Here is a 14,145-nt window from a genome sequence, read left to right as displayed (position 1 = left end):
CAACATCTCTTTCCTTACGTTGTTTTTTTCACAATGCAAAGTGGATATATAAGTACTAAACTTTGCCTTTGTGGACAAACTGTTTTTCTTCTTAGACCTGCTGGAGGCATTTTCTTTGCTGAGTTTTTAGTCCCTCTATGGGAAAAGAGATTCCAGAAGGGAAAGCTTTATGATAAGCTGTAAGTTTTGCTTTTATCTGGCAGGTGGTAATGAAGGTGGTTCAGATATTGCCAGAGGGACACCGTATGAAGAAGGAAGTTGACATGGCATTGGATACTGTGAGCGAAACAATGACGCCTATGCACTATCACCTGAGAGAAATCATCATTAGTACTTACAGACAGGTAAGGTTGACCTTGCAGAGAACAAACAAGTTACTGGGTGTATTTCCTGAATTTTTGCTCACTTCTGGTCCAATCAGCTATTAAGACAAATAAGTGGATCTGGATATGATATGGCTTTAGTCAGCCACGTAATTGAAATGTCATGGAATGCTGCAGTAGAAGGATCAGAAATAAGAGGAGGTTGATTGCTCAGGATGAGGATCATCCATTGAGTGAATAACCTGAAGCCTGAGACATACATGAGGACCTCCTTCTAATTTCATGGAAGTGATTTTAGCTGTCCTCTTTCTGGGCTTCCTAAATTGAACAAGGGTTGGACTTAATGGCTTAAGTCCATATGATCACTACCAACTCTGTTTTGTAAACCTCTCAGGGTTGTGTGTTATCTGGGCTTAGAAAAAAATGAAAACAGAAATGTCATTCCATGTCTGGGGAACAAAAAGTCCTGTAACTTCCCAAATTAATCCTAATTTGCATGATTTTACATACATTGCATCATTTTGCATAAATTCTTTTACCTTTGTTCAACATAGTATGGTAGTGATGAGAAAGAATTACCCAGAGTTTAAAAAATCAAAGTTTTTAATTTTAAAAAATTAAAGTTTTTAATTTTACATTTTCTTAAGTTTTCTGCAGGTTGCTGTTGGCCATTATTTTATTTTTTTCTTTTTCAAGTTATTGAAAGAGAATTTCAGTGAATTTCAAAAAATAGGGCAGTATTGGGTTTGTTCTTGCTGCTGTTTGCTCTCTTTGTTTGGTAAACTTCTTCCTCTTTGTTAGATATGTATTCCATTATGGTTTTCCTTTTAAAACAGAAGAATCTTAAGACCGGCCAGTTACTACCATCTACTAAGACATAAGGAAATATACATACATCCTTACATTTACTTTAAAGGCTCAAATAATCCATGTTGCCTGTAAATACCCCTTCACTTGCTTAGAAAGACCCAAAAATGGAGCAAAAACTCAAGAGTGTAAGTGTGTTCTGGGAACTGCAGAAAGGCTGCTGATGGCCATTTATAGACCATGGGTTGTACATTTATCACCCCTGTTTTTGTGCCATATGCTGTTGCTCACTTCATTTTTGTTGTTGCTCAGTTGTTTCTGATTCTTCACAACGGAATGAACATAGTTTCACCAGGATTGTCCATCAGTAATGATTTCTTTGAGTTCTTGTAAGCTCATACTTGTGTGATAATTGATAATAGCTAGTAGCCACTTTGTCTTCTGTTACCCTCTCTTCTTGATTGCCTTTGATGTTTCCAGGCGTGAGGATCTCTTGCATGATGCTTCCAAAATATGCAAGCTTTAGTCTCATTATTAGGATTTACAGGGAGTGGTCTGGTTTTGTTTCATCTGCTTTTATTTCATCTAGTATTGACTGATTTGTTCTTCTTGCAGTCAAAACAATTTTCTCCAGCACCACAGTTCAAATACCTCAATTTTTCTTTCTTAGCCTTCCTGATGGTCCAGCTTTCACAGCCATATGTACAATTGGGAAAACCATGTTCTTGACCATACGTATCTTTGTTAGTTTGATGTTTCTGAACTTCAGTTTTTTTTCTCTAGATGGTTTGTAGTCTTTGTCCCAAATAGCCAATAGCTTTTTATTTCATGACTACAGTCACCATCCCTGTTAATTTTTGAGCCTAAAGATAAAATCTGTAACCATTTTAGCTTTGTCTCTACCTCTTTGGAACTGGTTGGTGTTGCCTATTGAAGTAATCTTACTTTTTTAAATATTGAGCAGAGGGGTGGCTTTTGAATTCCCTTCTTTCACCTTCAAAAGGATATTCCTTAAGACTTCCTCGCTTTCAGCCATTTAAGTTGTATCATCACCATAGTGAAGTTGTTGATGTTTCTCTCAGCAATTTCTCCTGATATAGTTTACATATGTTAAACAAATAAGGCGGTAGTATACAATCGCAGTGCTCTCCTTTCCCAATTTTGAACCATTTAGTTTCTCCATATTCTGTTGTAAGCAATGCTTCCTGGACATGGTAAAAATTCTTCCTTAGGGAAATGAGGTGGGTACCTCTCATGTCTTGAAGAGCTATCAAAAGCCTTAGGATAATCAATAAGGCAAAAATAGAGTGCTTTTTATGACTCCCTTGTCCTTTCCACTATCCAGTGGATGTTAGCAGTATGATCTTGGGGGGGAGGAAAGGGGGGCTTTTCTGAATCTGGCTGGTACTTATGGCAGTTCTTGTTCCACGTATTGCTGAAGTCTAGATTACAAAATTATTTTACTAGTATATGAGATCAGTACAATTGTTTGGTAGTTTAAACATTTCTTAGTATTGCCCTGTTTTGGCATTGGAATATAAATCTGTCTTTTCCAGTCTCTTAACCACTGCTGTGTTTTCCATACCTGCGTACAGACCACAAGTAACACTAACTGCATCATCTTGCAAGGTTTTAAGCAATATGGCCAATATTTCTAGCTTCAGTGTTATCTATACTTCTAAAGCCCATTTAACTTCATTTTAGAGAATGTCTGGCTCCAGTTCAGTGATTAAACCTTCATGCATATCATCAGCTTGAAGCTGTTTTTCATGTAATTCTTCTAGATATTTATGTCATCTCTTCTTTATATCTTCTTTCTCCAGTAGATGTTTGCCACCTTTACCTTTTATAGTGCCCATCTTTGCATAAGTTTTCCCTAGTTTCTGTAATTTTATTCAAAAAATCTCTTCTCCTTCCCATTTGATTGTTATCTGTCTCTACTTGTTTCTTTTTTTCTGGAACTCAGTGCTTAATTGGACACATTTTCCTCTGTGATGCTTGTCTTTTCCTTCAGGTACTTTCACTGGAGAACCATTTATATTTCTGTGGCTTTGTCTACATATGTAGTGTAAAGTGCATGTGATGTGTGGAAAATGCCACTAGATGTCAGGTTGGAATGCTAATATTTTCCTTGAGGCTATAAAGACAGGATTTTTGGACAGTACATTGAAAACATAATTTTAAATCCAACTGTCACTGTGTCTGAATTATATGTATCCTGGTCAAAAAGACACAAGTAGTTTTAATTTTATATCTGTGTATACATCCTATATTATGAAGAATGCATATCTAATATTCTTTGAAAAGAGAAAGCTCAAAAAGAATGTCATGTAGCATTTACTAAAAATGGAATGCAGAGATCCTTGTGTTTCATAGTTAAGGGAGCCACCATTTCCTTTGTCTCTTGAAGACTCAGAATAATCTGACACTATTGCTATTTATTTACTTATTTAAATATATTTGTAGACCACCACAACGCTTATAACAAAGTACAAAAGATGAACAACAAAGTACAAAAACAAAAAGCAATTGACACAAACAATAAACATTCCTAGGATGAATAGCCACTGTGAACTAGGGTTGAAGGCCTCCTTTGGAAGATCTGCTTGCAAAACGCAAAAAGAGATGGGGCTGAATGTACCTCTGGGGAAAGAATGGTCCAGAGTGTGGGAATTACCAGAGGGAAGTCCTGTTATTTAATCCACAACCTGTGCACCTCTCCAGGAGGTGGGATTCTCAGCAGGTTCTCTTTAGATGTTGGACAGATGTTTGACTCTGAATAAGACCTTATTGCTTAAAGTATAGTCTCCATCCTGGTGACTTCATGAACATACCTCTGTTGTTTTCTTCATAACAGTACAGAAGGGCTTGACTGTTGCCTTCTTTGCAAACCTTTAAAGACCAGACTGGGGATCCAGATGTGTGTTACAGCCCATGCAATGGCTATGTCAATTTGTTCTTGGTGGTTTTGCTTTTACCTCGGCTGCTGATTGTATATGTGTTTGGGTTTGGGTTTGTTTTGTTTTACGGTTACATATTTTTAACTATTGTTAGCCACCCAGAGTCATGAATTTGAGATGGGTAGCCATATAAATTGAAATAATTCCCAGTCCAGCCTGCAGTTCCATGGGATCTTGGTAATCTCCTGTCCATTTGCTAACCAGGTCTAATCCTGCTATCTGCTGTAGAGATATTTCCTAAGTTTGGGAGGGTTTTTTTCTGTCTGCTCCCTTGTGTTTTTTTACATCTTCACTGATGAATTGATGAACAAATTTAAAATATCACAAAAGCTTGTACAAGCTTCTGGAGCTTGCAGAAGCTTGTACAATGTTTTGCCATGTTTTGATCTGTCCTAACACAGGGATCAGGTTTCATGTTGTGGTTTCAGAAATATTTGATTATCTTCAGAATAAAGTTTTATAAAGCAAGTCTTTCAATAAATTCTTGGATGTAACTCCTAATAGTATCAGTACATCATAGAAAAGTAATGTATGCAACTATAAACAAATAGTATATAAAAGAAATTTTAATTATAAACAAAATAGTATAAAGTTTACACATTGTACTAAATCATGTTTGTTTAAGCCTAAATCTTAATCACTTAGCCTGATGTATGAACAGCCTATAGACTGTGTTTGTGAACTACCAAAATTATCTGGCTGATAGTTGACAAGACTTCTGGAGTAAATGAGCTGATTTTAGCGAACTCTTTCTTCTCTAAACTGATCTGTTAGATTATAATTCCTGTCTTTCCCCGGCACCATTGTTAACACTGTTACAGTACAGGTTATCCTCACTTGCCAACTGCAGTTGGGAACGACAACTTCGTCGCTAAGAGGCACTGTCATTAAGTGTGACATCATGTGACCATGCCGACTTATGACATTGGTTCCATCAGTTGCAGTTGCAGTCGTTAAGTGAATCACTGTAGGTCACTTGCTACTTACTGCTGGCTTCCCCATTGACTGCTTGTCAGAAGCTGGCTATGAAGGTTGCAGATGGCGATCACACAACTGCAGGACACTGCAACTGTTATAAATACACACTGGTTGCCAAGCCCAAATTGTGATCATGTGACCCTGGGGATACTGCAATGGCCGCAACTTTGAGGATCGGTTGTAAGTCTCTATTTTCAGCATTGTTGTAAGTTTGAACGGTCGCTGAACGAGTGGTTGGTAAGCAAGGATTACCTGTAGTAGCAATTTTTTTTTAGTATGCACTTATAGCTAAATGATTGTATTTTGCATTGGGACTAAATAATAAAATGCAACATGATGTAAGCCAGCATTAGCCACAAAACAGTATAATAATAAATATAAGACATTACCTAATGCCATCACAATCAGTATAAATCTATATTGAATAATGACTAAATTGAATTGGCATCTACAGGACAGTGCAGTGGGTTCCATAACCTTTTTTTTTTTTTAAACCTTCTAAAATGTCTTGCTATGTGTATGCGTCTGGTTTGCAGTCTTCATGATAGCTCACCCTTCCATTCACAGTTGTGAATCCAAGTTGTTTCTTTATTGTGACATTGGTGGTGCTTATGTATTTTTAGGATTATGGAGCTTTTCTAGGATTGATATAAATTGTAAATACTAGGCAAAGGGATGTAACCCCTGTTTCCTTAAAGGTAGCCTTCTCTCATATTTTTGTTCCTGATTACCATTTTAATTAATTTTATTCTGATTCTGTATTCTAGTTTTATTATGTATAACCTATAAGCCACTTTATTATGTATATTCTGTAAGACCAGTTGGTTCCAAGTGGTCAGTTAAATTAGATGGATGAATGGACCGATAGATGGACGGACGGATCTTTTTTCCAGTGACCTTGCATGAACCCTCTTCCACATGATGTTTTGGAAAAATGAGCTGAAATCTTCCAAAATAATAAGCATGCTTCTCATAGGCATCCACAGGAAATTATCAGGTAGTCTGTGCTTGTTGTTTAGGATGTGTGTCACTAAAGTAAAAATAATATTGCAAGTGTTACATCATCCTTTTGTTTTTTGTTTTAATTACCAGCATTGCTAATGATCCCTAATTCTGGCAGTTTCAATATTGATCCTCTGCTCTGAAAAAAAAAAAGTTTATTTCTGTTCAGGAATATCAGAAGAGTATCTCTTCTGTGAGTAGTCTGGTACTTTTGTCATTCTTTGAAAAATGATCAGTGTGAGCAATTAGTATCCAGACATCTGAAAACAGTAAGCTGCCTGAACCTGTTCTGAAGTCTCTTTTAACTTTGACATTGTCTCTGTCTTTGATTTGTGGTTGCTGGTAGTTACAGCAGGAGTTGATTGACAAAAGACTTTGACAATATATTTGGTTGTGTGCGAAGGTTTTCCTTGGAATCCCAAGGTGTACTGATCTTTCTCTCTCTTTATATATTTACACACACACACACACACACACAGAGTGTCCTAACTACACTTTTTGGGGTGTGTCTCCCAGTATATCACTCCAAGGCCAAACATAGCCTTTGGCCCTAAACAGGGTTTCCTACCCCCTGCCCCTTCTGTCTTAGGATGTTCAAAGTCCTTCATATACCTCCTCATAGTAACCCTGAGTATGATGTAGTGAACTATTTTGAGGGTATCCCCATATTAAAGATTGGTGGAGGTACTAAGTCTGAGAGAATGGTTACTTGTGTAGGGCTACCTACTGAATTCATGACAACAATCAAACCAAATCTTTATTACGGTCATAGACCAGAATAAGGAGGGTGGGATACAGTCAGTAAAAAGCATAGGAAATACATCAGAGTCTAGAAAAATATATATGAAAAGCTAGAAGATATAAAAGAGATATGTATTAAAAGAGAAAGTATATACAGGTAGTCCCTGGGTTAAGAATGCCTGGCTTACAGATGACCCATAGTTAAGAATGGACCCTGTTGTAGCAAAATTTGAGTTAAGTACACAATGGTTTGAGTTCATTACACAATATTACTTACACAGTATTATACAATATTACTGTTCTGGCTTACATACAAATTTGACTTAAGGACAGACCGTGGGAACAAAAGTTGTTCTTAAACTGGGGACTACCTGTATAAAAAACAAGAATCTAAAACAATCTGAAGGAAGAGGTAGGAGGAGCATTAGATGGGTGTAAGGGAGCATAAAAGGTTAGTATGTGGAAGACTGTTGAATTCATGGCAACAGTGGGAATTGAACCAAGTGTGTAGTTCAGTTCATCTCATAGTAAATAAGCTACACCAGGGTTCATCTGCCTTTTAATCTGATTCTGTCATGTAGTACATTCTTACTGTATTCTGTTACTTGGCTTTCTCTTTGTGAAAAATGGAAATGATAAACCAATTTTTAGTGGCTACTTTTAAGATTAGCTTAGGCTACCAGTCTAGAAAAACAGAATCTTTGGGACTCTAACTTGGGGAAAAAGGGCAATTGAAGGGTAAAAAGTTTTGCATGGCATGGGAAAATTTGGCCCAAGAGAAGGCTTTTTCCTTCTCTCAAACCACTAGGACCAGAGGTTATCCAATGACTGGAAAGAGTTTTCAAACAAATAAAAGCACTTGTTTCATAATACAGAGTTAACATCTGGAATTTATTGTTTCATACTGTAGTGATGGCTACCATCTTGAATGGCTTTAAAGGGGGATTAGGACAGATCTTTTAAGGGCTTATTAATCTTGAAGACTGAGTATTACCTCTGAATTGGGGCAGCAGGCCCCCAAATGCTTGTTGTAAGAGATCAGTTTTGGGAAAGGGTGATGTCTCCATCTCTTGTTTGTAAGCATCTCATGAATCTTTGTGAGAAACAAAAATATGATTTGATCCCAAGGTGGTAAACAAGACTGCCTTCAGCTCACAGAAGCAGCCCATCCAACTTGTCCAGTGTGTTCATGCAGTCAACATTTTTTAGTGGTCCTCCAGTTAGGTAAGAAGAAAGAGGCAGGGGCTCCCAGGGAGCATTTCTTTTAGTTGCAGCCCCATATTATGGAATAGCCTCCCTCTGGAAGTTGGACTGGCATCCTCATTGTTGGCCTTCTGGAAACTAGAAAATGAGAGCTCTTCTGGAGGGGCTTTGGGGGATGAACAGTCATTATTGTGCCTTATTGTATTATGGTAGATTTGTGTATTATTTTAATTTTAGGTTTTTACTATGTTTTATGCTTTTATGATGTAAACTGCTATGAGTTATTTTTTTAAAGTCTGGTTGTATACAGATACAAAGGATGGATAAATAAAGTTTTCTCAAACTGGTGCCTTCCAACTTTGTGGTGGACAAATGCTGGATTACAATGCCTGTGAATTCTGAAGACTGTGTTCTCAACACATCTGGAGGGCAGCAAGTTGTGAAATGCTGACAGTATTTGAAGCAGTGGGGAACAACGAGGACTTTTCAGTTTTGGTTGAGTTTCTCTGATTGCTGAGATTCAGGAAGCTATAAAGTGGCTGAGCAAACAGGAGCATTGAATAGAAGTTGGAAGAAACTTTACTGGGTTCTCTAGCAGCTGCTCCAGCGAATAGTTGCTTCAGCTTCTTAGAGCTTTTAAACACACACAGGATTCTTACCTGGACTGGGCAATTGATTTTAATTATACTTGTGTCTAACAACTGTGCAAAGGAACCAAACTAGCAAAATGCATACAGTTTGGGATAGGGTTAGGTGAGGAAGTCAATTTATGGTGACTTCTAGAATGTTTCCTTAAAGATGTTTCTTCAAAAAGGAACACGATATCTAAAAAATACAGTGTTTCTGCATGCTGTTTTTCAAAGGACATACTGAGCTATCCATGTATGTGACTGATTGTATCATAGCGTAGTCCTAACCTTATTGAAAAGATGGCCCATCTTCACTGAGTCAGCACTGTCTTTTCATAGTGTGAAAGCTACGGAAGAGATTGTAAGGCTGTTCTAGTCTCCCCTTTCTGAATTGGGCTTTTAAATCAGAGGACTTCTCTGGCTGTAACTTGGGAGGGCTTCATCTCCCCTTGTTGCTAGCCCCACACAAATATAGACATAATTAAACAAGAGTTTCTCATTACCATCTGTGAGCAACTCACTGGGAGGAAACCCTAAAACATAATTCATAAATAATGTCATCTGCTTCTTGTCAGCTTGGATCTGAATGTATGCAGTTGTTTAACTTTCCATTCAAAACAGGTCAAGCTGAATAAAATGACTGAATCATAAATATGTAGTATTTGTATGCTATTTATAATTCACTCGCATTTTGTAGTGGTGCTGTGTGTATTCTGTTGAATTCACTTATATTTGATGGAACAAAGGCTGGATTAATATGAAATAATCACATACACTTAGTCAAATCACAGACAATAATCAGGCTGGAAGTGGACGTGTCATATCAAGCCAGGATCTCCTCTTAGGTTTTGATCATTTCTGATCCCAGACCATCAATCTTAAAGGATCTTGCAGGTCAGCCTCATCAGGTGCTTTGCTCTGGAATTCTCTACACCAGAGATAGAAAAAAGGTTGGGATGTACTGTAGAATGGCAGAAGATTTGCAGTAAGTTAAGAAAATGTTCTAGCTCATAGCAATAGTGTCTGCTTTCTTTGCCTCTAAAGCTCTGGGATCTGCAGTTGATGCTCAATTGCATTATGCAACTCATATTGTGTTTGTTCATTTTCTTCTTTCAATATAACCATAGTAATCACAAAGTTGGGTACAAAATAGGATTAAAAGCCATACAATCCCAACAAGTTAAAACTAGAATGATCAACACAGCAACAAGTATGCATCAACAAAGATTCATTTAAAAACTACTTTGAACAAATACGTTTTAAGCTACGGCTGAAAGGGTACAAGGTTCAGTATTAGCCATAAGTATGCACAGCTGGAGTGTGATGGATAATGGCTCCACTGTTGCTTTACCCTGTGCTCTTGTCGGTGACCATGAGGTTCTCCTATAAAAACAATAATTACCAAAAAAAAAGTAAGATCCTATAAGCTTGAAATCTGCCACATCAGCTCTAAATGTCTCTCCACTGAAAACAGTGTCTTTCTAAACATCTCTGTTAAAACTTATTTTGAACTTAAGGGTCCAAATGTATATTCTTAGATCACAGAAGATATGTTTGTGGCCAGTGCCTCCTGGTCTGTGAATGTTGGGAGCCCTGCAAGGATGCATTGTAGAGAAAGAAGAGCTGTGGCGGAATATTTGTCTCAATTCCAGCATTGCTTCATCATCCATGACTACCCTTTATTTTTTCACGTGGCCTATAAATAAAAATAAGACATGATTCTGGATCTGAGTCACTCAGTGGACAGTTACTAGAGTGGCTTTGTTTGGATCACCCTTTAGATTGCCTGCTGCATTCCTAGTCTGTTCAGCACACTTGCTTGTTCCACTGGCTGCCTCTATGATTGTTCATACGTAGATTCCAAATTGCAATTGATTTTATCTCCAAATTAAACCTTACCATAGATTTTTTTCCCCAAGCAAGCCATCCATTTCTGATTCCCATTCTGCCAGGCCTTTCTCTTCAGTTCCCCTTCTATCACCTAACACTGATAGGTGGCTTCATCAGTATAGCTCAGCATTTCTCAACCTTGGCAGCCTGCTGGCTGGGGAATTCTGGGAGTTGAAGTCCACACATCTTCAAGCTGCCAAGATTGAGAAACACTGGTATATCTGAAGGTAGAAATATTCATATGAAGTCTATTGTTGGCAGTTTGACTTTATGCCCAGTGCTCATTCCCAGCACTTCTCTTACAGTGACAGCATCACTATTGTCTTCCACAGATTCACACACTCATTTCATGGGAGAGTCAGTGTAGTCTAATTGTTGACTTGGACCAGGAAACTGAGACTTAAGTCCCACTCAGGAGGGAGCTTGCTGAATGAGTGTGGTTTGTCACTTTCTTTTAAGCCAATTTAACTTATGGGGTTGTACCTCTGGGAATAAAATTAGGGAAGACCCTTCCCTACGTACAGTGGTCCCAAAGAAAAAGAGGGATATAAAGTCAAGGACTACAAGCCATAATTGGAAGTCAACATGTGTCTTACCAACCAGGCATGACGTGTGGGAACAGGTCCCAAGCAAAGAAAACCACCACCTTTTCTACAGCTGTAGTTGCTTAATATATTTTTTCTATTGTTTCCTTTTAAAAGATTTCCCACTGGGATGCATTAGTAATTTTAATTCCAGTGTCAACTGTATTCTGGCTTTCTTGTCAAGTACACAAGCCATTTGCAAATGGGTGCTGGAAAAAAAATGGGCTCTCTGAATGCATAATTTTCATGCCTGGGGACAACAAACAATAAAATTTCAGAATGTAGTGGAAAATGTCATTTTGTGCTTATTATTTATATTAATATAACCATGCTAAACATTCTGGCTTGGATTCTGAGATAAATTAGCTTAAGGATGTTTGCAAAAAGAAGGTTTCTTGTCCTTCCCCCTTCTACCACCTGTTCCCTCAATTTCAGAAGATGGAAGGTAATGTATAAATGCTAATATTTCGATGCTGCAAGGTAACACCAAAAATGAATGTGGTGCGGCAAGGCATAGCATCCCATAGCAAACACCTGCATGTCAAATTCCTGTGGATTAAGTTGGTGTTAGGAAACCACCATCCAACCCAATCTTTACCCCAAGGAGGGATTTCCTTCAGGTCAGCTACAAATAGATAAAACTATTGAATTTCTAAATGACATCTTTTGACGCTATAAGGAGAAAACAAAAATGAATGTGCATTTTGATGACTTAAACTAATGAAAAACTGTCTTGCAAATGTAGGTTTGTTTGTTTACTTAATTTAGATAGCCACCCACTTGACATGTGACTCAGAATAGCACATGCAGTAGCAATCAACAAAAGAATAAGAATATAGGTAGTCTCTGGGTTATGACCATTTGCTTAGTGACCATTCGAAGTTTCGACAGTACTGAATAAATGTTACTTATGATGGGTCCTTGGAGTTCCAATGGTCGCAGTATCCCCGTGGTCATGTGATCATGACTCAGGCACTCAGCGCCTGACCCATGATTATCATGTTGTAGTGAGCTGTGGTCATGCGATCACAATTTCCGATGTCTCCTGCTGGTTTCCCACAAGTAAAGTCAATGGGGAAGTCGGTCAGAAGTTGTGGTCATGTGAGGTCCTCACTTAACAACCCATGTAGTGTTTGTTTAATGACAGCAACAGGGATTGCCAGAATTGCCATCGCGAAGCAACATGGTCATGTGACGTCACGCTTTATGATTGTGTCACTTAGCGATGGCAGTTCCCATCTCAATTGCCATCATAAGCTGAGAACTACCTGTAATGGATAATAAAATAAATGAAACATGTATTAAAACATACTGAGCCAAAGGCAGCTTAAACAGCCAGAAACAATCAAGATGGCTTTAGAAAACCACCTAACCTAATGCTTCATAGAAAAGCTAGGTCTTCAGAATCTTTTGGAAGCTAGGCAGTGTTGGAGCTGTCTGGATCTCAGGGGGAATGCTGTTCTATAAGGCAGGAATGGTGATGGGGAAGGCATCTTTAACCCCCAAATCAAGGAGATCCCTAAACAGTTATCTCAAGCTGGAATTAGTGAGATGCCATGGTCCAGGTCCTACTTGCTAAATCCCTAGTAATATATACAGAATTGTGGTCAAAGGAGTAATCCCCATCTTTGAGCTTCTATCAAATCCCAATTCTTGGTATATTTTAATCTCTTGACATTTTTGATTGTTTCCCCTATCACATCCAAGTAGAAACTTTCCATCAAGATGAGAGGCTAATAAGATTTTTGGTGAGGCAGGATTATCTCACAGGGTTGGTGTTGAGGTTGTTTAACCAACAGAAAACACCAAGGAAGAAGTTGATGTCCCATTTAGTTCACAGTGAAGGTGTCAGTTACTGTATATCTTCAGATGTTTGCAGTTAACCATTACAATGACCTTTCCCCCCCATGTTATCCCCCCCCCATCTTATCTCTCTGTTTGAGGGCAGTAAAGTTAATTATTTAAAAAGAAGTGCTGGTTTTTGAAGAGTGGGTGCTTTTATGGAAAAGCAATAGTCCAAAAATAATCCAACTCTAGGCTCAAATAATCCAACCCTCCGAAATAGTACTGGAGTGCCTTGTTGTCTGAGTCACATTGAAACCCAAACAGAGTATGGGCATTAGTATTTATTCAGCATCTGGAGTCTGTCTAGCTGTAGCTGAATTACTGTCACATACCATATCTTAGCTGAGATCATCACATTTTATTATTCCTTTGTTCTTTCTTTCTCTTTTTCCTAATATCCTGAGTGGGGGAGAATGGTGCCTGAGTGGTTCATTCTTTAAGTGTTAAATAAGCTCTAACTCACATTGAAACTTTCAGCAGTATTGGAAGTGAAGTTTAGGTAGAAAATTTATGTTTCAGTGGGGAGGTTTGTACTGGCATTGCTGTCTAGCTAGTGGGTAAAGCACAAAAAAGAGCACATTCTCTAAAGTACTTTGAGAATGATAGATTGGAGGGCCCCATTAGTAGGGGGAGAAGGAAGGTCCTTACTTGGACTGTGATAGCTTCCAGCCCTTTTTGTAGAAAGATATATATAACTTTAGTCTGTAGTCGACAAGTTGTCTGCTAAGGAAAAGAAATGGCTTTAGCAGACTGAAATAATAGAGAGATGTTATCCCCTAAATATTCCCTGCCTGGCTTAGCTTATATTTTTTAAATAAATCCTCTAGTTTTATTCTTTTAACAAATTGTAAAAAGCTTTTTTTAAAAAAAACAAACACCACCTTTGTTTTGCTACTGAGCTACAAATGGCGAAATGGAATTGTCATTCAGTTTACGTTGATGGAAAATTTCCTATATTGACTCAGTTGGGGTGATTATTTGGGTGATCAGGACTGACTGAAATGGGACCTCTTTGTACCACTCCTCCAGCAGCTTCACCGTTTGTCCCCTTTCTCTTGAAATAATGACCCACTTTCCCTTTCACTTGAGATTTAATGTCCCCAAGCCCTATGGGGCTGGCTCTTCCTCAGGAACTGGGACCAAGATGTTAGTGGAGCCTGGTATGCATTTTTTTTTAATGCTG

General features: G+C 38.1%; 1 protein-coding gene across 6 annotated transcripts in view; it reads left to right on the top strand.

Moving 5' to 3' along the window:
- The window catches only part of PALD1 (phosphatase domain containing paladin 1), a 106,680-nt gene that overhangs the window by 59,875 nt on the left and 32,660 nt on the right, over positions 1-14,145 (top strand). For all 6 annotated transcript variants that reach the window (XM_088144367.1, XM_025173644.2, XM_088144369.1 and 3 more), the window contains exon 18: positions 204-344. In XM_088144367.1, coding sequence (XP_088000493.1) covers positions 204-344 — 141 coding nt within the window. The remainder of the gene's footprint in view (positions 1-203; positions 345-14,145) is intronic.

Source organism: Python bivittatus, unplaced genomic scaffold (assembly GCF_059951505.1).
Source record: "Python bivittatus isolate LINGU-HERP-01145 unplaced genomic scaffold, Pbiv_v1 ctg000400_np1212, whole genome shotgun sequence".
NCBI classification, from domain to species: Eukaryota; Metazoa; Chordata; class Lepidosauria; order Squamata; family Pythonidae; genus Python; species Python bivittatus.
The sequence above is the reverse complement of the archived record's forward strand: the minus strand, read 5'-3'. Positions and strand labels throughout refer to the sequence as shown.